The sequence below is a fragment of the Wyeomyia smithii genome, chromosome 3 (assembly GCF_029784165.1).
Source record: "Wyeomyia smithii strain HCP4-BCI-WySm-NY-G18 chromosome 3, ASM2978416v1, whole genome shotgun sequence".
Taxonomy (NCBI): Eukaryota; Metazoa; Arthropoda; class Insecta; order Diptera; family Culicidae; genus Wyeomyia; species Wyeomyia smithii.
The window spans coordinates 221,119,864-221,144,484 of record NC_073696.1 but is presented as its reverse complement, the minus strand read 5'-3'; the positions used below and the strand labels follow the sequence as shown (position 1 = coordinate 221,144,484).

Genomic DNA, 24,621 nt, shown 5'->3' with positions numbered 1-24,621 from the left:
TTATCTTGCATACTTTTCGCGGTACGATGAATTTAAAATCGCAGGTTAGGGCGTCGCTGAAAAATCTAGTTTTTTTGATGTACCCTTTTTAATTTTGATTCTAGTAAAACAACTTTTAGAAAGCGCTATCTCATTCACAAGAAAAGTTATTAGGTTTTTTCCTTTCAAAATACGCCCTTTTCAAATTTTTGTATCTAGTTAAATAGCAGACACAAACAAAAACTCTTGATTGAAAAAGTTACATCGAAAAAACTTGATTTTTCAGCGACACCCTAACTTGTAATCTTAAATTCATCATACCGCAAAAAGTATGCAAGATAGAGACTAGCTTTCTTTGGCAAAGTTGTTAAGAATAAGTGGATCTACAACTCCTCTGAACTAAGAAGAACCGTATCTATATATTTAAAATAAAATTTTTTTTTTTAAATTAATAGACCTGGCTGAACCCTAAAATGGTAGAAATTTCTGTGATATTTTTTTTTGTGATTGTGTAGCTCGGTAAATTGATCAATGTATAGATAATTTTGAGAGTCTTGGTTGAAGTCAAATAAACAAAAAATAAATAAGTACAGCATTCACAACTGACATCGGTGGTGTGTGGTTCAAAAGGAATGTATAAAAATCACCTGGGGTTTTCTGAAGTCAATATTATAACTCTCAAATGAAATAAGTTTTTACCCATGGAAAGATCTCCGGCTCCTTCAAGCATATACGAAAATCAAAAAGATGCAAATGTTAGTGCATTCGATTATAAATCAAAAACCTGCCTTTTACAAGGATTTTGAATTTTCTAACTCTCCAAGCATTCATTGGGAAATTTAACAAATTTATAGGGGCATAGATTTTTTTTTTTTTTTCTACATATGGTCGGCAAGCGACCAGACCGAACCAAGCGCCATTTTTTTGAAAATTGAGTTTTTAACACTAGTGGATGGTAAAATTGATAATCTATCTTTCATGAAAAAACGAAATCATTTGAACAGTTTAAACTGCTATTATAACAAAGGTTCTCTGCAGCAGCTTGCAGAAAGCATACGGGATGAGTAAACTTCGATCGCCGATTACTCGAAATAATGTTTTTGGCGCTTGGTTCGATCTGGTCGCACGCCGACCATATTTGTTTCAAATTCATTGCAGAACTACACTGGAAACGCTATCTAGTTTCAATTGTATCATGTTGCTGTATACAGAGCAGCCGTTGTTCAACCAAATCTACGTTTCATCGTTATGTTGAATCGATAAACAGTGAATTTTAGCTAACAATGGCATAATCATTTGAATAAACTAATGATGAGAACCTGAAATCGCGTGGCTTTGCGCATCAGAACTAGTTGACTGAGAACTGGGCAATAAGCAGAAAGTTATCATTAGATCCTCGAACAAAGTTGAAGTTGAGTCTATTATCATTGCTTTTTATGCTATAAAACATAAGAATCATGAATCTGATATTTACCAAACATTTTATGAACTGCAGTTGTCAAGTTTACGTGGACTATTAAATTCGAATAATAAGTGAAGGCTCTTGTTGCTGTGTTTTCGTCTACTAACCCAGTGAATACCTGCTCCCAATTTTATCGTGCAGTTGAAGTCTTCTTATCACAAAGAAAAACAATCACAGGTGACAAGCGCGAACCAAACTTCCGAGGTTCGAACGATCAGTCAGAACAGGTTTGAGCGAAGCCGGTGTTCAAGCCGGGTGGCACAACACGGGAATCTCCTGACTGAAGCTTAAAACGATATCACACAAAGATGAATGCAATAACCTCGGGTAAAACCAATCATTCGTGATATCTGGTTTCGGTGAGTAAAACTGGAAACACGTCGATCGGTGTGTATGTATGGGACTCTGTTCTGCTCAAGCTGGTCAGATCAACTGATTTAGTAGTAGCCTTAGTTGGACTCGAGTCTCCGACCGATGTTGACAGACAAGTGCACGGTAAGGTGAATCATCCTAATGACGGGTAATCAGATCATAATCTTAGTTGCGCTAATTAGCCTGGTAAGCGTAACCGTCGTAGAAGGCCAATGTAAGTGAAAATTAGTTATAGAATCATCAATGAAAAGACGATCAGTTTATCTTTCAATTCACAGATCGGAGCACTTGCAGAACACCGATCAATGAGCCTGGCTTGTGTGTCTTTGTTTCCGAATGCTCGTTCATACGGCGGGTTCTACAAAAACCGATTCTCGATAACAATGACATACGCTACATTGAAGCAAGCCGCTGTGGAGTTCATGAGAAGAAACCGCTGGTATGCTGTGCCGAACCTTCCGGTGGGGCGCCGGTAGAACCTGCGCCTAGTACTCCTCCGGCTATTTCAAAGCGTGTTGACAATTTACCGCTCAATGTTGATAAATTACGTTTACTGCCGAGGGCTCCTAGCTGCGGTATTCAATACAGTGACAGAATCGTTGGTGGTGAGCGCACAAAAATCGATGAATATCCATGGACGGCACGGATTCAGCACATTGATAAACGCAGTAAGTTGGCTCTGATCGTGGGAGGCGGTAATTAAAGGAAGATAATTGCTCGCTGTCGTTGTAGGCAACAATTATGGCTTCCACTGTGGAGGATCGTTGATCAACGAATTGTACGTGTTAACCGCTGCTCACTGTATATTGTCGCTGCCTAAATCCTGGACGGTGTAAGTTTTTCAATGAATGTATGTTTCTTATTACTACAAAATTAAGAATAACCACAAGTTTCTAGAGTCATAGTTCAGTTAGAATGAACTATATTGTGTTCATTATTTAATTTAATCAGTGACCATATGCACTTTAGGGGCCATCCACATACCACGTGGACAGCTTGGGGGGGGGGGGGAGGGAGGGTGTTGTGTAATGTCCACGGTCCTTACAAAAAAAAAGAATTTATATGGGCATTTGTCCACGAATGGTGGGGGGGGGATTAAAAATCGTTGAAAATCTGTCCACGTGGTATGTGGATGTCCCCTTAGTAGATAGTGCCGATGGTTGACATGGCTAATCAAAAATTCAACGCCGTTAAACGCTAGTCGGCTAATCAAAAAATTAACCGTCCCTAAACGACAAACATAAGACGCGTAGCTTTTACTTGTTTACAACGACGCTAATTCACACGATAATGAATCGCCAATTTCGAATAGCTTCGATTTTAACACGGAAGCAAAGCTCTGGCTGCTGTTTAACGTATGAAGTATACAGTAGGGATACCATCCGTCCTAATTTAGCAGGACATGTCCTGATTTTGAAACCCATATGAAGCGTCCTGATTTATTTTTCATATTTTAGCATTTGTCCTGATTTTACTTAATGAAGCTAGGTTTTCAAAAAGGTAGCAAACTGTTCAGTACTTTCATTTTGGTTCCGGAAAGAAACGAACTTAATTCGAACAAATTTTTTCTCTGGTTGAATCTTGACGAGAGAAATTGTTTAGTCGTTGAAACCGTTAAATGTTTTTTGACAATTGTTAAGTTTATTTCAAACAGTTTAGTTGCAAAATTGAATCGTTCGAGAAATCCGTTAAATATGAGTCTTTTGGCGTATTTTGAAGTGCAAATCTAAAATTATTTGTTTTATTTTTTGTTACCTCAAAGAATAAAAATAGCTTAGATATAATTTTTGCAGGAAAAAAGTTGTCCTGATTTTTAACTCCGACCAAATGGTAACCCTATATACAGAGCTCTTTTGAAGAAAACTTCGGCATAGGCTGAACACATTTGCATAGTTATACACATTCTTGAAAAGTGTCTCACGGCTCAAAGCAATTTTATGTAAATTAACCGTTGTGATGAACAAAAGCTTGTCAAATTAAGCGAAAACTATTTCTGTTTCGGTTTCTGTTTGTTCATAGTTGAGGTTCAAACAAAAAAATCTGACGTGTATAGGTTATTTATTCTAACCACTTCGTTGGTCATTAGTACTCATATGAATTTCACACAATTTTTACATGATTCTTTGCTTGATGCATGAAGTTTTTACATCAATATCTTTTCTGATTTCATGAGTTGTTCTGACGGTAATTGCTCAAACTGAAAACTCGCAGTTTTTTGGTTTTACTCTGAGAAAGTTGCATAATTGGCGTACTGAAAAATGTTATTGTTAGTTAGTAGCCAACCTACTCAACTATTGATGGCAGTGTTCTTCAAAATTGTAGGAGGTTGAAACTGCGAAGAGCTCCAATGATTTTTATATATTTTTTATAATTTTATACTAAATTTTATGTGACAAAAAGTTTCCAATGCCTGGTTATGATAGGTCCTATGATGCTATTTTCTTCTGCTATTTTCAAAAAGCAAATTGATAGTACACAAGCAAAGTGTTTCAATTTTACGAGATATTTATATCCTGTTATTAACAGACATTTTAAACTTCGCTCAATGAATCAACTTTTTATTTAATGGTGATGGAAAAAAAAAACTAAGACAGATAATTGAGTTCGGTAAATTTTCCACTCAAGGTAATTATATTAGCTTTCTTGCGAAAAAATTCTACGCCCTTGCGAGCGGCCTTTCGGCAGTTAACCGGAACATTCGACATGGCGGACGCGTGTGGGCATGTTTTTAGGTACTTTCTTTGTTTTATTTATTAATTCTCGCGACAAAATTGTTGGAGAGATCTATCGCTTTAGGTTTGCCCAGAAATTCTCAATGAGACACAGCTGGGGGACGTTGGGCAAGCTCGCCGATTTTGGTATCACATCGATATTCAGTCGTTCCATCTCCTTCAACGATTGCTTCGAGAAGTGACGAGTTCAAACTGACGCCAGATCTGGCCAGAGCATCGCGTTTTCACCATTATGGTATTTCTTGATGAGCGACGCAACTTCTGGCAGGCACTTTGTACTACAAATTTCCCCGTTCACGGCCAGTCCGGAGCGAAAGAAGAGCGAATTTGACATGCTCTTCTCGCTGATTGTCAGTCACAGTAACACTTTCTTGAGGAACTTGGTGTGCAAAATGAATTTCATCTCGGAGCTCACTTCCTTCGTGGGGGAAGTAAAATATGAAGTACCCTGCCAGTCGTTGCCATCCAGGGTGAGATAGGTCTCAGTGTCCATCACCACCGCCACGCCGCGGTTCGCCGGGAAAATCGACTTGACCATCTCATTCAGCCGCTGCCGCTGCGTCATTGCCTGCAGCTCAGAGATCAGTGAACGGGATTGTCGCTTCCTGACATGTATGTCCATGTTCGCCAGGTACTTTTTAACTGTTCTGTTGGTTGCACCGACCTCCCGACCAAACGCACGCAGCGATGTAGCCTTTGAAGCTTCTTATCGCTCAGGGTAGTCGGCCGTCCGGAACCAGGCTTTCTTTCGATGCACTGATTGTTGTCCAATAGTGCCAAGATGTTGTAGATGCTGGAACGAGCGTATCCGCCGTTCACAAAGTGCGCACGATGTCCGTTTTTGACACGGCGGGGTACCGTTCTTTGAACGCGCACACTTCTGAACGTAGTAGCTTCACTTTTTTCTCCATTTCGGCCAGAGTTCGACTGATAGAGCTGTCATTTTTTTTTTTGCTAACTCATGAGTTACTATGATTGATGCTGCATGAGTAGTTTTGTCAGTGCGTTTAAAGGTAAACCCATGAAAAATTGACAATATTTGTCAAATTTTTTTGACGCAAACGTTACAAAGACCAGTAATGCTGGTGTCGAAACATTAGAAGTTATGTCAGTAAAATTATTACCAATTTGTGACAAAAATCGTTAAAATCGGTCATCAATCGGACTGTTCACTCTGGTCGGTTCGAGATACAGGTAGTCCTTTGTGCGGAATGCTCTCTCAGGTGCGTAAAGGTTCATCTGCTGTAGTATTGCAGGGCAGTCAATTTGTCCGGATAAAAGTTCAGTAACGAACACGGTATTAGTTGTAGTTTGTCGCTGCTCAAACGTTTTAAGTCCCAATAGTTTACATTCATATGAGGGCAAGTCTGAAGGTTATTCCAGGAAAGTGTAAAAAGAGCATATTGAACAATTTTTTTCTGGACAGATTAAATGCAATTAATCCAGTTCGTTTGAGACAGGCACCAGAATACCGAACCGATCGAAGACAGTAAGGATCCATGAACTCAGTAGCTATCTTAAAAATAAATCCCAGCGGACAGTTAGTCTTCGGAATCACGAATGTGAGCTACTGAAACCACCAGAAATGCTAACTTCCTCGGTACTACTCTGCAGTATTCCGTGGTAGACTCGATCAGAAGCAGCTTTCAAGTCTGTGAAATAGTGTCTAATTGTTCCCCATCTCCTAGACAACTCGAACAAAATGAGACGAACTAAGTCAAATCCTTTACTATAGATCTTATGGGAAAGAAGCCATGTTGATCGACGGAAATGTATTGGGAGCTACAAGCAAATAGCGCTTCATGGACGATAATTTCATCGTCCTGGTGTCAGCGTGGGACTCTAATCAGAGCTGACACGATGGCCCTCCGGTGAGACAGGGGGTTGGGGAAGGCCCAACAAGCCGCCCCGAAAAACACCAAGCGTTGCAAATATCGAAGAAGTTAATACGGATCGGAACAATCGACACAGACCTAGGCGACGAAATAAGGACTACGATGGAACTGCAGATCGTTAGGCTTTCACGGCTGCGACAGGATCATATATGATGAACTAAATCCGCGCAACTTCGAAATCGTAGCACTGCAGGAACTTTGCTGGCTGGGACAGAAGGTATGGAAAAGCGGACATCGAGAGGCTACCCTTTATCAGATCTGTGGCACTACCAACGAGCTTGGAACGGGCTTTATAGTGCTGGGTAGGATGCGCCAACGCATGATCGAGTAGCAGCCGATCAGTGCGAGGATGTGTAAGTTGTGAATTAAGGGCCGGTTCTCCAACTACAGCATCATCAATGTGCACTGCCCACACGAAGGAAGAGCCGACGATGAGGAAGAAGCGTTTATGCGCAGCTGGAGCAGGTGTATGATAGCTGTCCGCAACGGGATGTTAAGATCGTCATTGGTGATATGAACGCTCAAATAGGACGGGAGGCAATGTACAGACCGGTGATAGGGCCGAATAGCCTGCACGCCGCATCAAATGATAACGGCCAACGATGTGTGAACTTTGCAGCCTCCCGCGGTATGGTAGTCAGAAGTACCTTCCCCCCCCCCCCCCAAAGACATCCACAAAGCCACTTGGAGATCACCTGACTCACAAGTGGAGAACCAAATCGACCACGTTCTAATCGATGGTAAATTCATCTCTGACGTTATCAACGTTCGCACCTACCACAGTGCGAGTATTGATTCGGACCATTACCTTGTTGCAGTATGCATGCGCACAAAACTTTTTACGGTGCGAAACACGTGTCAAAGTCGCCCACCGCGACCAAACATCGGGCAACTACGGGACGCCGAGGTTGCACGGGAGTACGCGCAGCAGCTGGAAGCAGCATTACCAACGGAAGAGCAGCTACTCTTGAAGATGGCTGGAGGGACATTCGATCAGCCATAGGTAGTACTGCTGTAGCGGCGCTTGGTACTATGGCTCCGAACAGGAGAAACGACTGATTTAACGACGAGTGCAAACAGTTACTGGAAGTGAAGAATGCAGCACGAGCGAGGATGCTGCAACAACAAACGAGGGCGAACGTGGAGCGCTATCGACGCGCACGGAACAGGCAAAACTCGGTCTTACGGGAGAAGAAGCGCCAGGAGGAAGATCGAGATCGCGAGGCGATGGAGGAACTGTACCGTGCGAATGACACACGAAAGTTCTACGAGAAGCTGAACTGTTCCCGCAAAGGCTATGTGCCACAAGCCGACATGTGCAGGGACCTGGGCGGCAACCTTCTCACGAACAAGTGTGAGGTGATTGACAGGTGGAAGCAGTACTACGATGAGCACCTTAATGGCGATGTAGCAGAGGACGACGATGGAGTGGTAGTAGATCTCGGTGTACGCGCAGATGACGACAGAATCCCAGCCCCTGACCTCCAGGAGGTTAGAGAGGAGATCGGCCGGCTGAAAAACAATAAAGCCGCTGGGCTGACCAACTCCCCAGCGAGCTGTTAAAACACAGTGGTGAATCACTGGCTGATGCGCTACACTGGGTTATTGCCAAGATTTGGGAGGAGGAGGTAGTACCGGAGAAGTTAATGGAGGGTACAGTGTGCCCTATCTACAAAAAAGGCGACAAGTTGGATTGCTGCAACTACCGTGCAATCACGTTGCTGAACGCCGCCTACAAGGTACTCTCTTAAATTCTGTGCCGTTGTCTATCACCGTTTGCAAGAGAATTCGTGGGGCAATACCAAGCGGGATTTATGGGTGCCCGCGCCATCACGGACCAAATATTCGCGGTACGGAAGGTCCTACAGAAGTGCCGTGAGCATAACGTGCCCACACATCACTTGTTCATCGATTTTAAATCGGCATACGACACAATCGTTCGAGACCAGCTATGGCAGATTATGCACGATTACGGCTTTCCGGATAAACTTACACGGTTGGTCAAGTCGACGATGGATCGAGTGATGTGCGTAGTTCGAGTTTCGGGGACACTCTCGAGTCCCTTCGAATCTCGAAGAGGGTTACGGCAAGGTGATGGATTATCGTGCTTGCTATTCAACATCGCTTTGGAAGGTGTGATACGTAGGGCTGGTATCGACACGAGTGGCACGATTTTTGGAAGGTCTGTTCAGCTCTTTGGCTTCGCCGATGACATTGATATTGTAGCACGAACCCTTGAGAAGATGACGGAGACGTACATCAGACTGAAGGCTTAAGCCGGACGAATTCATATTTATATTAGCGGTGATGAAATCGAGGTGGTATACGAGTTCGTGTACCTGGGCTCACTGGTGACTGCTGACAACGACACTAGTAGAGAAATTCGTCGACGCCTTATGGCAGGAAATCGTGCCTACTTCTGACTCCGGAGGACGCTCCGCTCGAATAAAATCCGCCGCCGCACGAAGTTAACCATCTACAAAACACTGATCAGACCGGTAGTTCTCTACGGCCACGAAACCTGGACTATGCTCGTGGAGGACCAACCGCCCTTGGGGTTTTCGAACGAAAGGTGTTGCATACCATCTGTGGTGGAGTGCAGATGGAAGATGGATCATGGCGGAAGCGGATGAACCACGAGTTGCATCAGCTGCTGGGAGAACCACTCATCGTTCAAACGGCGAAAATCGGGAGACTACGGTGGGCTGGGCATGTCGTTAGGATGTCGGACGACAACCCGGTGAAAATGGTTCATGATAACAACCCGACTGGAACAAGGCGACGGGGCGCGCAGCGAGCAAGGTGGCTCGATCAAGTAGAAGATGACCTGCCGGGCCTCCGCAGACGATATGGCTGGCGAGGTGCAGCCATGGACCGAGTTGAATGGAGACGACTCCTTCGAACAGCAAGGGACACTTCGGCCTGGAGCTGACTGGTAAGGTAAGGTAAGGACGATAATTTCGAACACCTTTGAACAAGCCGTGACGTGATTTCGCGATAGCTTTTAATGTTTCGTTTGTCTTCATTTTTGTGTAATGTAAACATTACCGATTTCTTCCACATCATTGAAAATACTTCTGCTTTTCAACGAGATGATCGGTCACGTGAAACATATTCAACTGAAGGAGGTCACGCGGAGTGGTTTTAGATAGTAGAGTTTGCCTGTGCGTCTGCAGTGATGAGCGAATTTAACGTTTTTTTGAGGTGCGCAGCAAAAAGTTCGAACAAGCAAACATGGTTTGCCGATTACGGTTCGCCCTATTGAAAAAATAATGAAAAGTTTTGTTTTTTTTTGTTGAATACTGAGATTGACGTAACCAATCAAAACAGTTTAAAATACTTCAAGATTTTATCCATGCAGCTTAGTCCCCCGCGCCATTCTGAGCTAAGCCTCCTTTGCCATTTTGACGATCACAGAGAAAGTTATGAACAAAAAACTAATTTTGAGCTGAGGTGTTCCACGAAAAACTTTATTTCATCGTGTCCAATGTGCAGATAGAATATTGTAGTATTCAAAAATGTTTTTTCTTTTGCATTTTTCTACAACTTTGCTGGGGAAAGCAATCTAGTAAACTGAAAATTAGAAAAAAAATGGTGGTTGAAAAACGTGCTTTATAAATAAAGACTGGAACGCGCAAAAATTGGTCGACTTCAAATTGGTGTATTTCTGTTGAAAATGCATTAAAAAAACCATAAAATGTTGCATTTGAAAGTTGAGTGTATATACAATGGTTGCTAAAATGAGTTTTCACCGGTTGCTTTCCAGTTTTCAAAATGGCGTCCAAGCAAAAGGAACAGCGTGTCAAAAGTTTGCTCGCGCAGCAAAAGAATCCGACGTTCTCGCACCTCAAATTGGTAAAATTGCTGGATGTGGCCAAATCGACCGTAACATATATTTTAAAAGTCTTCGGGGAGCGTCTGTCGACCGCCAGGAAACCTGGAAGCGGCTGCAATCGTAATTCAGACGTGGCACCTCGGCAAAGCGGTGGTCCGGAAAAATGTAATCTGCTTACAAAGTTCGACCATGGGTGACAAAACTTATGTGAACTTATGTGTATGTTGATTTTCAGCAGCTTCTGGGACAGGAATTTTATACCGTACCAGGAAAAGGGAAGGTAGTCTAAATTTTCAAAACCATCAAATTATCGAAGTTCCCGAAAAAATACCTCGTCTGGTAGGCCATATGCACATGTGGTCTAAAAAGTGGCGTTTCCATCACTACGAAACCGTCAATCAAGAGATCTACGTCCAGGAGTGCCTGGAAAATCGGCTGCTACCATGCCTAGAGTAACATAACAGGCCTGTGCTGTTCTGGTCGGACTTGGCAAGCTGCCACTATGGGAAAAAGGCGATCGAGTGGTACGGTGCGAACAACGTGGTTGCGGTACCCTAAGACCACAACCCTCTTGACAGCCCAGATTTACGCCATATCGAACAGTATTGAGACTTGGTCAAACGGAATATAAAAAAAAACTAATGATTCCATCGGAAACGAGCAGCAGAATAAATCTATCTGGTGTTTGGCGACGGATAAGGTCGATAAGACCACTGTATAAAATTTAATGAAAGGGGTTAAGCAGAAGGCACGGCAGTTTGGATTTGGCAAACCAAAATAATAAACGAACGTTTTTTCCTTCAAATATGTGAGTTGAACTACCAAAATAAAAATAGGAAGATTTTTGTACAACGAATTTTGACTAAAAGAAACTATTTTTTGTCGACCAATTTTTGCGCGTTCCAGTCTTTAGTATTGCGATGTTTTTATAACACTTTTTGTATTTTACGACCTTCAAAAGGGCCTTATTTAAAAATGTACCGTACGACAATTTTTAAATTTTGACATGCAGTATGACCTATCGAATCGAATTGTGTACTCAGATATTTTAGTTTATTTTTTATAATAACGTTCTGTGGGAGCACCTTGACTTATTTACCCCGAAGAAAGCGAAACTGATGACGTTTTCGCTGATGAATTTTATGGCGTCACGTTCTTTTAATGACGGCCTAAGGCGGCATCCATAAATTACGTAACGCTCAAATGGGGTATCATTGGGAGTGGTTATCCAAAAATTGTTTTTTTTTGCGTTACTTAATTCATGGATGTCGCTTTATGGAGTATAATTTCGAAAGCTTCTCATATGGCGCAGAAAATTTCATGAGTTTCATTCAATTTATCAAGACGCCGGTGTTCAAACCTAGGAACGTATTTGGGCCTCCATGGAAAAAATCCGGACGTCGATATCGAACTGCAATTTGTAAAATATCATAAGCCAGGCTAATAGTTCTGAATTATATAAATTATTGAAATTATGTAAATTATAAAAATTATAAAAATAAGGGCTGAAAGTTCTAAATTGTATGAATTGTAAAAATTGATTGGCGCACTAAGGCAAACCTGAAATATGCAAAAAAATAATCGACCGTTTTTGATTTGTATGAAACTTCGCACACGTAGTTGACTCAACAAACTGATTATTCTCCGCGAGTGGATATATTTTTCAGACTCAAAAGATTCTATTCAAAGCATTAGTGCTCAGAAAACTTTGGTTGTACAGAAAAACTGTCTCAGAATGAATTGTTAGCAACTAATAATGCATTTCGAAAAAAATATGCACCGTGAAAAGAATATAAAACACTAAATTTTAAATTAACTAAAACATTTTTTTTAGCGTAGTTGGTAACATCTCCACCAACCACGCTGGTGGCCTAGATTCAAAACCCCATAGGTGTCGATGGTTGTGGGGTTTTTAGTTTTTTTTTTAAATACGCCTTTCTATAGGTTATTCGTGTATATCTAGCATCAAGCATGGGTTGACTTTTAATTTTTGAATTTGAATTTTAAAAGCGGTGGTAGCTTTCAAGCACTTTTGTCGTTGTTCAAGGGTTTGCAGACCTATCAGAGCACAACGATTCTCGTACGGTGGAAGATTATCCGGATCTCTCTGAGGTAATTTCCGAAGCACACGACGAACAAACAATTTCTGGATACGTTCGATACGATCAGTCCACACGTCGTAATGCGGATCCCATATTACGCAGGCAGCTTCCAAAATCGGACGAACTAATGAACAGTAGAGTGAGCCAATCTTGAAAATCATTCCTAATTGCTTGTTGGCCTTATTGAAGATGGATGAATAATGCTGATTGAAGGTCAATTCTGTGTCCAACAAAACTCCCAAGTCTTTGACACAACCATCAGTGCGCGATCAAGAGTTTTTCCGTCAATAGTATACTGAAACAATATTGGTGATGTTATACGATAGAAGCTGATAACATTGCACTTTTCAATACTAAGCGTAAGTCTGTTCCTGCGACACTAAACGGCGAAAATATTTAGCAAGTTCTGCAGTGTAATGCAGTCATCAATCGGTTTAATGACCAGGTAAATTTTAAGATCATCGGCGTAAAGAAGTCGGCAGCCACGGGGCAACAGAAATGTGACGTCGTTGATAAACAAGGAGAATAACAATGGTCCTAATATGCTACCTTGCGGGACACCTGACTTATTGCAAAATCATTGTGACTGCGATGCTCCAAGTTTTACCGCCATTCGTCTCTCACAAAGATACGTGCTAAACCATGCAACAAGTCGATCCAAAGCACCTAAACGTCTCAGCTTCTCCAACAAAATATGATGGTCGACACGATCAAATGCTGCCTTCAGGTCAGTGTACACCGCATCAATTTGAAGGCGTTGATCTAATGTACGCAGCCAATGTGACGAGAACTCCAGTAAATTAGTCGATACCGATCTGCCTGGATAGAAGCCATGCTGGGAGGTGCTAATATCATTCTTCACCCGAAAGAAGAGGTAATTGTTCATGATGGACTCTAAAACCTTCGAGCATGCACACAAAGAGGTAATACCCCTGTAGTTTTCTACGTTTAGTTTGTCACTTTTTTTGAAGACAGGAAATATGTAAGAAGACTTCCAGATGCTTGGGAAAGTGGAGGATGCCAATGACAAGTTGAACAGAAAGGCAAGAGGAGCTTTCGGAGATTCGCAGCAACTTTTCAACAAAACCATAGGAATTCCGTCTGGACCAGGAGCGAAAGATTGCTTCATCTCTTTAATTACACTGTGCTACATTTAGAACTTCTGAAGGGACCTAGTGTAGGTTGTAGGTCTTGTTGAGTGTAACATTCGCTCATACTAGAAATTTTCCAAACACCCCCAAAATCTGAAATTATGGTCAAAATACGATTTTTTGGACTTCAGCGCATATAATATTTTTTTACTCGGTCATTTATCAACAGATTTTCAATAATAAAGCAGTTTTAAAAAGAGGACAAATAGAGCTTTCAAAATATATACAGGTTTGTTCTAATATCAATAAAACGTGTTGAGTTATTTGAGCTTAAATCTAATTTTTTAGAATTTTTCACGCAATTTTTCAATTTAATTGTCAATTTTCCGTCTACTTTTGTGAGGAACATACCACACATATTCTATAATTTTGAAAGTATATTCAATTCCGAATCAATTGAAAGTAGTTTTGTAAAAATCGGTTGATATTTGGCCAAGTTATATATTTTTTAAGATAACCAGAGTTTTTGGCTTCTATCGCGCAATTATTTCACGGAGCTACAAATGATGAAAAAATGCAAGAACTTTTGATGTGGCTTAGTGTGGGTTGTAGCTTTAGTCAAATGTTACTTGCGCGTTTACTCGAAGTTTTTCAAATACCCCAAAAGTTATTAGTTATGGTCAAAACCCTGTTTTTTACTTTAGCTCACATTTTTATGTTTAATTCAGTTATTTTGCAATCAATTTTTTATATTTTGGCTGTTTTGGAAAGGCGAACTAAGAACTATTGAAACATATAAATATGTCTAAAAAGACGCGATGAATAGTTTTGAATAAAATAAGATGATTTATATTCAATAAAATAAGATGTTTTATTTTTTCAAATTTTACCTCAATGTGATGAACAGTTTTAAAATAAATAAAATAGTCTGTTATTTTTAAATTTTTCCAAATTTATTCGCAATTTTTTAAACATTTTTGTAATGAACGAGCTTTAATTGCTGTAGAATTTGAAAAGTACATTTAGTGCCAAACGAAAACAGTAAGTGTTTTTTATGAAAATCGGTTATAATTTGGCTGAGATATGACTTGATGTTTTCCACTATATACTTAGATTTCAACAAATCATTTCTCAGCATAATTATAACATATTTTTATCAAGAACACCTATTGTTTTCGTTTAGTACTAAAAAGAACTTTCCAAATGTTACAGCAATTGAAGCTCCATCATTACAAAAATGTATGAAAAATTGCGAATAAATTTGGAAAAATTTGAAAGTTACATAAACCATCTCATTTATGTTAAAACTATTCATTACATATAGGTAAACTTTTCAGACATATTTATATGTTTGAAATGCTCTATTTTTCGCCTTTCCAAAACAGCCAAAATAAAAAAAATCGGTTGAAAAATAACCGTATTAAACATAAAAATGTGAGCTAAGGTAAAAAAACAGGGTTTGAACATAACTTATAATTTTCGGGGTATTTGAAAAACTTCAAGTAAATGCGCAAGTAACATTTGACTAAACCTACAATCCACACTAAGTCACATCAAAAGTTCTTGCATTTTTCATCATTTGTAGCACCGTGAAATAAATGTGCGATAGAAGCCAAAAACTTTGGTTTTCTTTATAAAATATATAACTTAGCCAAATATCAACCAATTTCCACAAAACTGCTTTCATTTGATTCGGAATTGAATATACTTTCGAAATTATAGTGTATTTGTGGTATGTTTCTTATAAAAAAAAGATGGCAAATTAAAAATTAAATTGAAAAATTGCGTGAAAAAGTCTATAAAATTAGATATAAACTCAAATAACTTAACATGTTTTATTGATATTAGAACAAACCTGTATATATTTTGAAAGCTCTATTTGTTTTCTTTCTAAAACTGCTTTATTATTGAAAATCGGTTGACAAATGACTGAGTTGAAAAATATTATATGCGCTGAGGTCAAAAAAACCGTATTTTGACCATAACTTCAGATTTTGGGGGTGTTTGGAAAATTTCTAGTATGAGCGAATGTTACACTCAACAAGACCTACAACCTACACTAGCTCTCTTCAGAAGTTCTTGCATTTGTAGCACAGTGTTATCAGTTCGACATCATTTTCATCAACAACGAAAACATCCGCATCGAATCTGTCGACTGGAACGTCCTCCAAAGCAGTTGCAATGTCTTCAGCAGACGTGGTTTCGCTGCAGCACACACCACCAAAATGCTTTTCGAACAAAGAACATTTGCTACTATTCGTTGTTCCTTTTTCGTCATCCAAAAATACAGTCGCCGGATTTTATATGTTTACCAGTTTATATTGCTCGTAAGTTCCGAAAAGGCCAATGCGTACTTTCATCCCGTGCGTATTTTTGCCTCTCACTACTCTATAGGTTAAACCAAAGATTGACCCATGATTGACAACATGATTTTCTCACAATCCAGTTTTAAATTATAGGTTCAATAGTGACTTAGAATATCAACCAACCAGACCTTAATAACTTCGAAACCACCATAACAATAAGAGCTAACATAGAATTTCGAGTAAGACTGGGTACTCAGCAGGTGATTTATGAAATCAATGCTTTCCACAGTTGATCAACCAATTGCATTACATAATTAAGTTGATTTTCATTTCATATGTTGATTTGTTTCTTTTAACAGCTGTTTCCGTCATATTTCAGTGGTGGGCAAAAAAAGGATCCTTAAGGCCCAAATACACACACGGGGAGGTGTAATGACGTCTTCTCCATACAAAATGGAAGGCAGGATAGCGATCAAGCCATTTATTTGAATGAAGAAGGTGTCATTGCGCCGTGTGTGTATTTGGGCCTTATGTGAGCAAAATTAGGATTTTCGGGGTCGAATTCAGGGAAATCTCTATTTAACACGACTAGAAAGGTTTTTTTTGATGGACTACAATCCTAATGTACAACACAATGTTTATTGTGCATAACACAGTAAATATTGCACATCATCAGGGAAAGTGGTAAATCGCGAATTCCGCGAAATCCAGCATCGGCCGCGAAAATTACAATAATTCGCTAAATGCCGCGAAAGTAATGATTAACAGCAACAATTTGTGTCCATCAAGAAACATACCAATTTGAAACCTGCGAAATTCATGGTGACCAGCAATACACACAACGCTGAAGATTAATGGGCATCTCGATGACAACGGGAAGCCTTTTCCTACGTAACCAAGGAAATGAAACAGTACTACTACTCTCTTACAATGCGAATTTGTCAGCCTGGGTTGAATTGTCTTCGGACGGTTCGCTCACGGTTGTGACCTGCATGACAGAATTCCAGAGTGTGCAGTCGAATCGAAGTTGCTAGATGAACAAAGTACAAAAAAGCATTTTCAAATGCCTGACAGTGAGATTGGTATTATTAAATTGCCAGGTATTCGGATCGTGGACGTTTTCCTGGACTTTTCCGGTTAGCAACCGATTTCCGGATTTTCGATTTCCTTATCGATTTCCGGAAACTGTAGATATTAAAACATGACTGAAGACAATTTGACACACTATGTACTTATAGTCAGTAATGCACAGAAATCATGGATCGTACGTTTAAATGATCGTTTAATAAATTAAATAAAACATTTGTTTCTTGTTTCCACCAAAAAAATCACCTCTGTGTATCCGCGGAAGAAAAAGGTTTCCGCGAAATTACCGCGAATTTTGAATATTTTATATTTTGTCACCCACGAATTTTCAATTTTTTTGCCGCGAATTACCACTGTCTCTACACATCATCAAAGTAACACATCAAAATGTATCACGAATAACTGGTTAATCTTGAATAAAGTGAGCGATTTATGGATCCGTTACCCTATAAACTTTTTCATCTAGCAAGTTCTAGTCCAGCGGCCGAATTCCGAGCACACATTTCTTCGAAGAGAAGAAAATTTCTTCATATACTTTCTGTTAAAACTGTTTTCTCCAGCAGACCCGTTTGTAAACGCCTTTTAAGTTGGATCAGCTTTAAAATTTTACAGTTTTTTCTCCGTACTAATTCCGACAATGTGAATTGTAATTATAGGCTAGATGAATATTGGTCAAACAAGGTAACCCTCTCTATTTCACTATATCTACCTAATCTATAAATCAAATTAACTTTGGCATATAAATGAATATGCACTTTAAGAAAACGCTCTCCAGCACTAGCCTGTAGTACACTCTTTGACCGAGCGTCAAATATTTGTCACTTTTTGACAGATAAAAATTTGGTCAAAGATAATTATTTGTCACACTCCAATTTTATCATGGGGCAAACACGGGCAAACAACAACCATGATGTCAAATAAGTTTGACCATTATGTCAGAAGGTCAAATATTTGACCATTAGACAAACAGTGTACTACAGGCTTAACAATGACGTCTCTTGATGATCACATCCTGCATTGTTGCCCGAAATGCGACCGTATCTATTAGGCACTGTTGGACGTCGAGGGGTGCTCGACGTCACACTTTCAATAAAAAAATTTTTTTCTCTTCAAAGAAACGTGTTCTCGGAATTCGGCCGCAGAGCAGTGAAAACTATTCCAAATTAATTGAGACGCTGAAGCCTAGAAACCGGCCGCAATTGTTTTTTTTTTCTATTCCAAGAAGCAAGGAAATTGGTGTCAAATTTTTCGCAAAACCTAGTGTGGTAACGGACTATATCATACGCGATGTAGAGTAAGACTGCCGGCCGTGTTGCCTGTAAACCTCGAAACTCTCACGCATTAACTCACACATGATAACACTAGTAGATATGATCTAGGGGTACCACATCTACCCTTTTTTTATTATAAGTTTGTTAATTATTGTAATTAAAACATTACTTGATCATATATTTATAACAATAGTTTAAATTGTATGAATTAAGAAATGTAGCGACGATTAGGTTTCGAAATTCGAGATGATCTTCGAATGGTGGATTCTACTTCTGGTTCGGCAACCATCGGTTGAGCAGCGGTCATAGGGCTGACGTCACGGTGTCGATTTTGTATCTGAGGAGATTCTGAGGTAGGTCCTTCCGTTTGATGTTCCATAGGCCGAACCAACACTGGATTACCTGATGGGTCTGTAATCTTATGCAGATGGGACGTATTACGTTCGTAGCATTTCTCTCCATCCTCTCCTTGTATCGTAACATTTGGTCCTTCCTTGTCTACCACCAAGAATTTCTCTTTATCGAAATCGGTGGAGAGCTTGTCTTGTGGTTGTTGGTTCTTCATTAGAACGCCGCTACGCCGCTACGCTTCGCACGACGTCTACCATCTTCCCGCAGCTTTCCTTCAAATTTGTTTTGAGTATCTCGATCGCGGAAATCGGCGTTTGGTGGAATTGTACTAAGATCGTCCATTTGAGGAAGTTTAAATCTGAGTTTCCTGTTCTGGAGTAGTTCGTTTGGTGCTTTTCCCGTCACGCTATGTGGTGAATTATTGTACAAAATTAAGTAATCGTCCAGTTCGGACTTCCAATTGCCATGAAGGGCATTGGATATCTTGAGTCGCTTGAGTAAGGATCTATTTTGGCGCTCAACCTCGCCATTAGCTTGAGGCCAATAAGGTGTACTGTAATTGAGGTGAATTTTCCGCAATCCACAAAAGGTTCCAAACTCCTTAGAAACAAATTGTTTCGCGTTATCTAATGTGATTGTTCTCGGGTTACCCCAGATTCTGAAGATCTTCTTCAATCTCTGGATTGTTTCCGCTGCCGTGATTCTATTCATTATTTCAAGCTCCATATATCTGCTGTAGTAATCAATTACGACAAGAATGTATTCGCCACTGGGCATAGGTCCGAGAAAATCAATTGCCAGGTCGATCCACGGCTATTCTGGCATTGATCGTCTGGTCATTGGTTCGGGTGGACTTGCGGAATGTACTAAACGGCATCCCTCACACGCCTCACAATGTTTTACAGCTTCTCTGTCCATGTTTGGCCACCAATACTTATCGCGCAAACGAGTTTTCATGGCAGACTGACCGGGTGGCCTTCATGTGCAAGTTGGCATATTCGGTCTCGAAGAGCAACTGGTATGACTATTTTCAAACCTTGCATTGTTAAGCCGTTGATGTAACTTAATTCATAGTGGAATGGGGCAAATGGTTTACATGCCAAATTTCCCCAATCGTTGGACATAATTGCTTTCCGGATTGCTTTCCGGAGCCAGCGTTCAATTCTGAGGGTCTGTCTGTAAGTTTTGGTAAAAATAGTTTCAAGTGGCCGATGGTCAGTTTCGAGCTCGAACGTAATGCCGATCAAATAAATTCTTAACCGTTCGACGGCCCACACAATCGCAAGTGCCTCTTTTTCAATCGGGGGATATTTCATCTCCGTCTCCAAAAGACTTTTAGAGGCATAACTAATAACCCGTGGTTGATCATTCTTAAATTGTATAAGGACCGCGCCCAGACCAACCCCAGATGCATCAGTCACTACTAGAGTTCGATCTGCTACGTCGTAATAACCTAAGTAGTCAAGGCACCCGATCCGCTTTTTGATAAGATCAAAAGCATTTTGATGTTTCTGATGCCAAACATAAATTGACGTTTGTTTGACAAGCTCACGTAGTGGATGATTAGCAGACGCCAGATCAGGAATAAATCGGGATACAAAAGTAACTAGGCCAAGGAAACTTCTTAGCTCTTCTTTTGACTTCGAAGGCCTGCAATTCAAAATTGATCGGACCTTGTCTTCTGACAGAAGCACTCCTTTTGCCGGAATTCTGTGACCTAAGAATATAACTTCAGACTGTTTGAATTTACATTTTTGATGGTTCAGTTGAACCACAAGTTCCTCGAACTTTCTAACTAATATCTTCAAAGCGTTGTCATGGGCTTCCTCTGTATCACCAAACACCAGAAAATCGTCGATAAAGCCAACCTAAATTTAATATGGTGGATTGTTGAAATGAATATATCACGCAGAACATATTGATTTACCTGATTCGGGCATGTTGCTAGTAGACTCTCCATTAAGCTCTGGAAGAGCTCTGGCGCACAATTAACGCCAAAAAAGAGCCTTTTGAATCGGAATAATCCCCAGTTTGTGATGAAGGTGGTAACATCTCTGCAGCCTGCTGATAGTTTTACGTGGTAGTACGATTCTTTCATATCCAAAAGAGAGAGTAGAACTGAGCGTTACGAATACCTAGTCTAGTCCCCATTATCCTTTAAAATCGGGACGAGCGGCGATACCCAGGACGTCGGTCTCTCCACCCGTTCAATGATGGCTTGAGCCAACAGGTCATCCAATTTATTCTTTACTTTAGCCAGTAATGGCACCGGACATCTGCGAAGAGGTTGAATAACTGGGGGCACACTTCGATCAATCGGTAGAGTGAGTTCGACGTTCCGAATATAAGGAAAATGTTGTTTTGCCAAATCTATCCTGTTTACTACCGTCGCCTCTAAACCGATGCGTTGAACTCCCAGTTTTTGGGCGGATATTTTACCCAAGAGTGGTTGTTGCCCTTTCTCTATCACGTAGAATGTGGTGTTTAAAGCCAATTTCCTATCTGTTCCCAATATCTCGTTTTCAGCGTCAAACACCGCAATCAACTTCAATGGAACTTTTCCGTAAGCGAGAAATTTCTTATTCGAATCCAATCGGAGATTGTTCGCTTTCACGTTGCGCATATTCATTGTTGACCAGGTTGCATCATCAATTAAATTATACTTTGAACCCGAGTCAATCAACATTTCTATATTTACTCCTCCGATTTTGCAGCGAATAAGCTCGTCATTGGTTTCCCAACGTTGTACACTGGAAGTTCTTCTTCGTCCGATACTCTGTTATGATCGTCTAGAATTTGGTCTGAAGCAAGGTCTGGGGTGTCAATATGCATCACATTTCTTGGCTTTTTGAATACGTTTGAATTGTGGTAAGATGATGAAGCGGGACGATTCAAAACCGGAGCAGGCGAGGATTCCATTTGTCCTCGATTGAAGCTTTTACAAACAACTTTAAAGTGGCCAATTTTACGGCAACGCATACAAGGCTTACCGAAGGCTGGGCACGTTTCGTTTGGCTGATGTTGAAGGTATCCACACTTACGGCAGCGTGATGCATATGTTTGGGAAGCTTCCGACTGCTGAAAATTCCTCCTGTTCGAATTTTCATACGTTCTCTGGACATCTGTAGACATTTGACATGTTTTTCCATTCATTTTTGACGCTTGGTACTTCACTGCTTGGTGCGAATTTACAATTTTTATGCATTCGTCCAACGTCATTGTTTCCTTTTCCAACAACTTCTCTCTTAAATCCCCTGGTGAAAACTGTATGATTTTGTCCACTGCTGCGATTTGACGACTTTCGGCAAAGGATTTCCCAAATGTGCATTTTTTCGCCTTTTGTTGAACTCGCTCAACGAATTTTTCGATTGGTTCATCCGTTTCCGGCGACATCATCCAAAATAAGTACCTTTCGAAGCTCTCGTGCTGTTTGGGGGGAAAAATGACTGTCTAGCTTAGCCTTTGCCACAGCAAACGGATCGGAGCTTTGCTCAGATTCATCGTCAGCTCCTGGGATACCATCAAAAACATTCTGTAATTCTAATCCCCCCATTGCGAGTAACTGAATTTTTTTCATCGTTCCGTCCGTGATGTTTGAAGCCTTCATGACCCGCTCGAAGCCACGAATCCATCCATTCCACGCACTGCGCACTTCGGAGGAAGATAGGTGTTTGTACCGAAATTGCGGTAAATTGTACGTCGCCGGGTTAAACGTTGGTGCAGTCTGTAACACCAACATATGGTTTTGTGCATTATCCTGATCTGAACCTTGGTTTTGGCCAGCTGATCGGCCCTCTTGACTTCCATCCATATCCTAAAAATAATTGCAATAGAAAACGAAAACAGTTGGTTCACAATCATCATTTATCATGCCAACGATTTGAATCATTGGTAGCATTTTCGGCGAATTTGTGTACCACCCCAACGAATTCAATCATTGGCTTTTTTTCTTGTAATCGACCAGTTTTCAGTTCCCCAACGAATTTAATCATTGGCCTTAGTCATCGGTGATTAACGTCAACAAAGTTTTTTTTTTCCTCTTTCCGTATTCTCTATTTCCATCTCTTTTTGTTTTTTTTTTCAGCAAGCCTCAACAGAACAAAAAAAAATCATGGCGTCTTTTCATGCCTTGGAAGACGAATTTTCATTTCATATTTTTGGAACAAAAACTCAAGTAAAACCTTTGTTTAATGTTACCTGTACTTTTACGGGTTCAGTTTCTCAGCTATAAATATGTTTTCCGGTAGAAATTTCCTCGAAATCAACAGAAAATAAAATCCCTCTCGTCGCCAATATGTGGTAACGGACTATATCATACGCGATGTAGAGTAAGATTGCCGGCCGTGTTGCCTGTAAACCTCGAAACTCTCACGCATTAACTCACACATGATAGCACTAGTAGATATGATCTAGGGGTACCACACCTAGCAACACAGCGCTAATGATATGACATGACATCATTCACAGTAATGTTTTTATTCTTTTTTCCCTCTTTCTGTCAAAGGTTTGTCTTACTACAAATTTGCATATTTTTAAACTATTATGTGGAGAAGCGGAGTAAAATCAGCAATGCAATCGTGAACGAAACTTTGTGGTAGAAGGTAGACATAACTTGTTTTTTTTTTATAGATAATCTAAGGATAATTTTGAGCATAGGATTTTTGGTTTTTCTCACTTGTAGGGTAGGGAACATATGTTAAGCAGCTTTAGGGACCGCCTGTGTATTCAGACGAAATACTCGAAATGTGTTGGGTGAAACTCAAACAGTAGTTTATCAATCTGTTCGCTATCGTTTTCTCTATCAGATCTTGATTTCAGATTGTAAAACTAAGTTAGCGAACTTTGACAATCGTCAATCAAAGTTACGAATCGAGGGACACTATTCCAATCACCCCGAACCTATTTTTAGCAGTTTCCATCGGTTTTGCAGGCGTTTTTTTTCAGCACCCGAAGTGGCTCCTGAATGGCTGTAATATAGGTCGATTTGTTTCAATTGCAATTGTTCACAGATTTATTTGTGATTAACGGTATAACTTATATTCGTAAGGCAGCTAGACAATCAAAGTTTTCGTTTCCATCATTGAAATTGTCGATATTGATCAAAATGCAGGAGTTTGAGGCCTGTTTCCTTCGACTGATTAAAATAGGCGCTACTGCTTAAGCCGTTCCTTACCCTATGTTGCTATTACCCTTTGCGTCAACTTGGTTGCGGTTTTTGGTCTAACGGTGTTCACTGTTCACATCTAATATTGTCGAATCTGTTCGACATAAAAGGCAAATTTATTTCTTGTTTGAAGTTAAATCCGTTTTTGTCTATCGCAAGATTTCTGCCAATATTGGTATACTGGCGGATGCAAAATCTTTTTTTATTGCTTGATTTCTGATTCCATAATGTGGAGAGCGAAAATCCCCGCGATGAAGTGGTAGCAAATCGTGATCACGTTAAGAACACTACAGATACAAATCATGCATAATATTTTCCTCTCGTCCATAGAACTGCTGTCCGATTGGGCGAATGGGACACCAGTGTTGACCCAGATTGCGATGAGCTTGATCCCACCGATTGCTACGATCCAGTGCAGGACATCCAAGTCACCAAAAGTGTGCCGCATGAAAACTATGTCAGCGGAAAAACGGAAGTCCAGAATGACATCGCATTGCTCCGGTTAGCGCAGAAGGTACGCTACTCGGATACGGTGATGCCGATTTGTCTCCCACTGGATGATCTTGCCGCCAGACGGTCGTACGAATCGACGAAACTGTTTGTGGCCGGCTGGGGCCAAACGGAAACCGACCGGAGCAGTCGATACAAGTTGTTCGTAGCAGTTAACGGTGTATCGGAGGAAACTTGCCGTAAGCAGTATCCGATGGCGAACATAAACGATAGACTCCTCTGTGCTGGTGGAGAAGCTGGTAAAGATTCCTGCAAGGGGGACTCCGGAGGACCACTAATGGATGTAGTTGCTTCAGAACAGGGACAAGCAGTGTACTATCTCGCTGGAGTTGTTAGCTTTGGAAGGCAGTGCGGCACGAGGGATGTCCCTGGTGTATACACCAAGGTAACCAAATTCGTCAACTGGATATCAAACAATATTGATCCCTAGGTTTTATTCAAGTAAACATTATATAATACTCATAA

At 40.5% G+C, this 24,621-nt stretch overlaps 2 protein-coding genes across 2 annotated transcripts in view; both read left to right on the top strand.

Annotated features, from left to right (window-relative positions):
• The first annotated feature begins 1,392 nt into the window (after positions 1-1,392).
• Positions 1,393-24,621, top strand: LOC129732926 (CLIP domain-containing serine protease B4-like). Its single transcript, XM_055694389.1, has 4 exons — positions 1,393-2,027; positions 2,092-2,481; positions 2,546-2,645; positions 23,977-24,621. Exons 1-4 carry the CDS (start codon positions 1,955-1,957, stop codon positions 24,584-24,586), a joined length of 1,173 nt encoding a protein of 390 aa, XP_055550364.1. The 5' UTR covers positions 1,393-1,954; the 3' UTR covers positions 24,587-24,621.
• The window catches only part of LOC129732929 (CLIP domain-containing serine protease B4-like), a 61,151-nt gene continuing 40,408 nt past the window's right edge, over positions 3,879-24,621 (top strand). The window contains exon 1 of the mRNA XM_055694400.1: positions 3,879-9,385. The gene's annotated coding sequence lies outside the window, so the exon portion shown is untranslated. The remainder of the gene's footprint in view (positions 9,386-24,621) is intronic.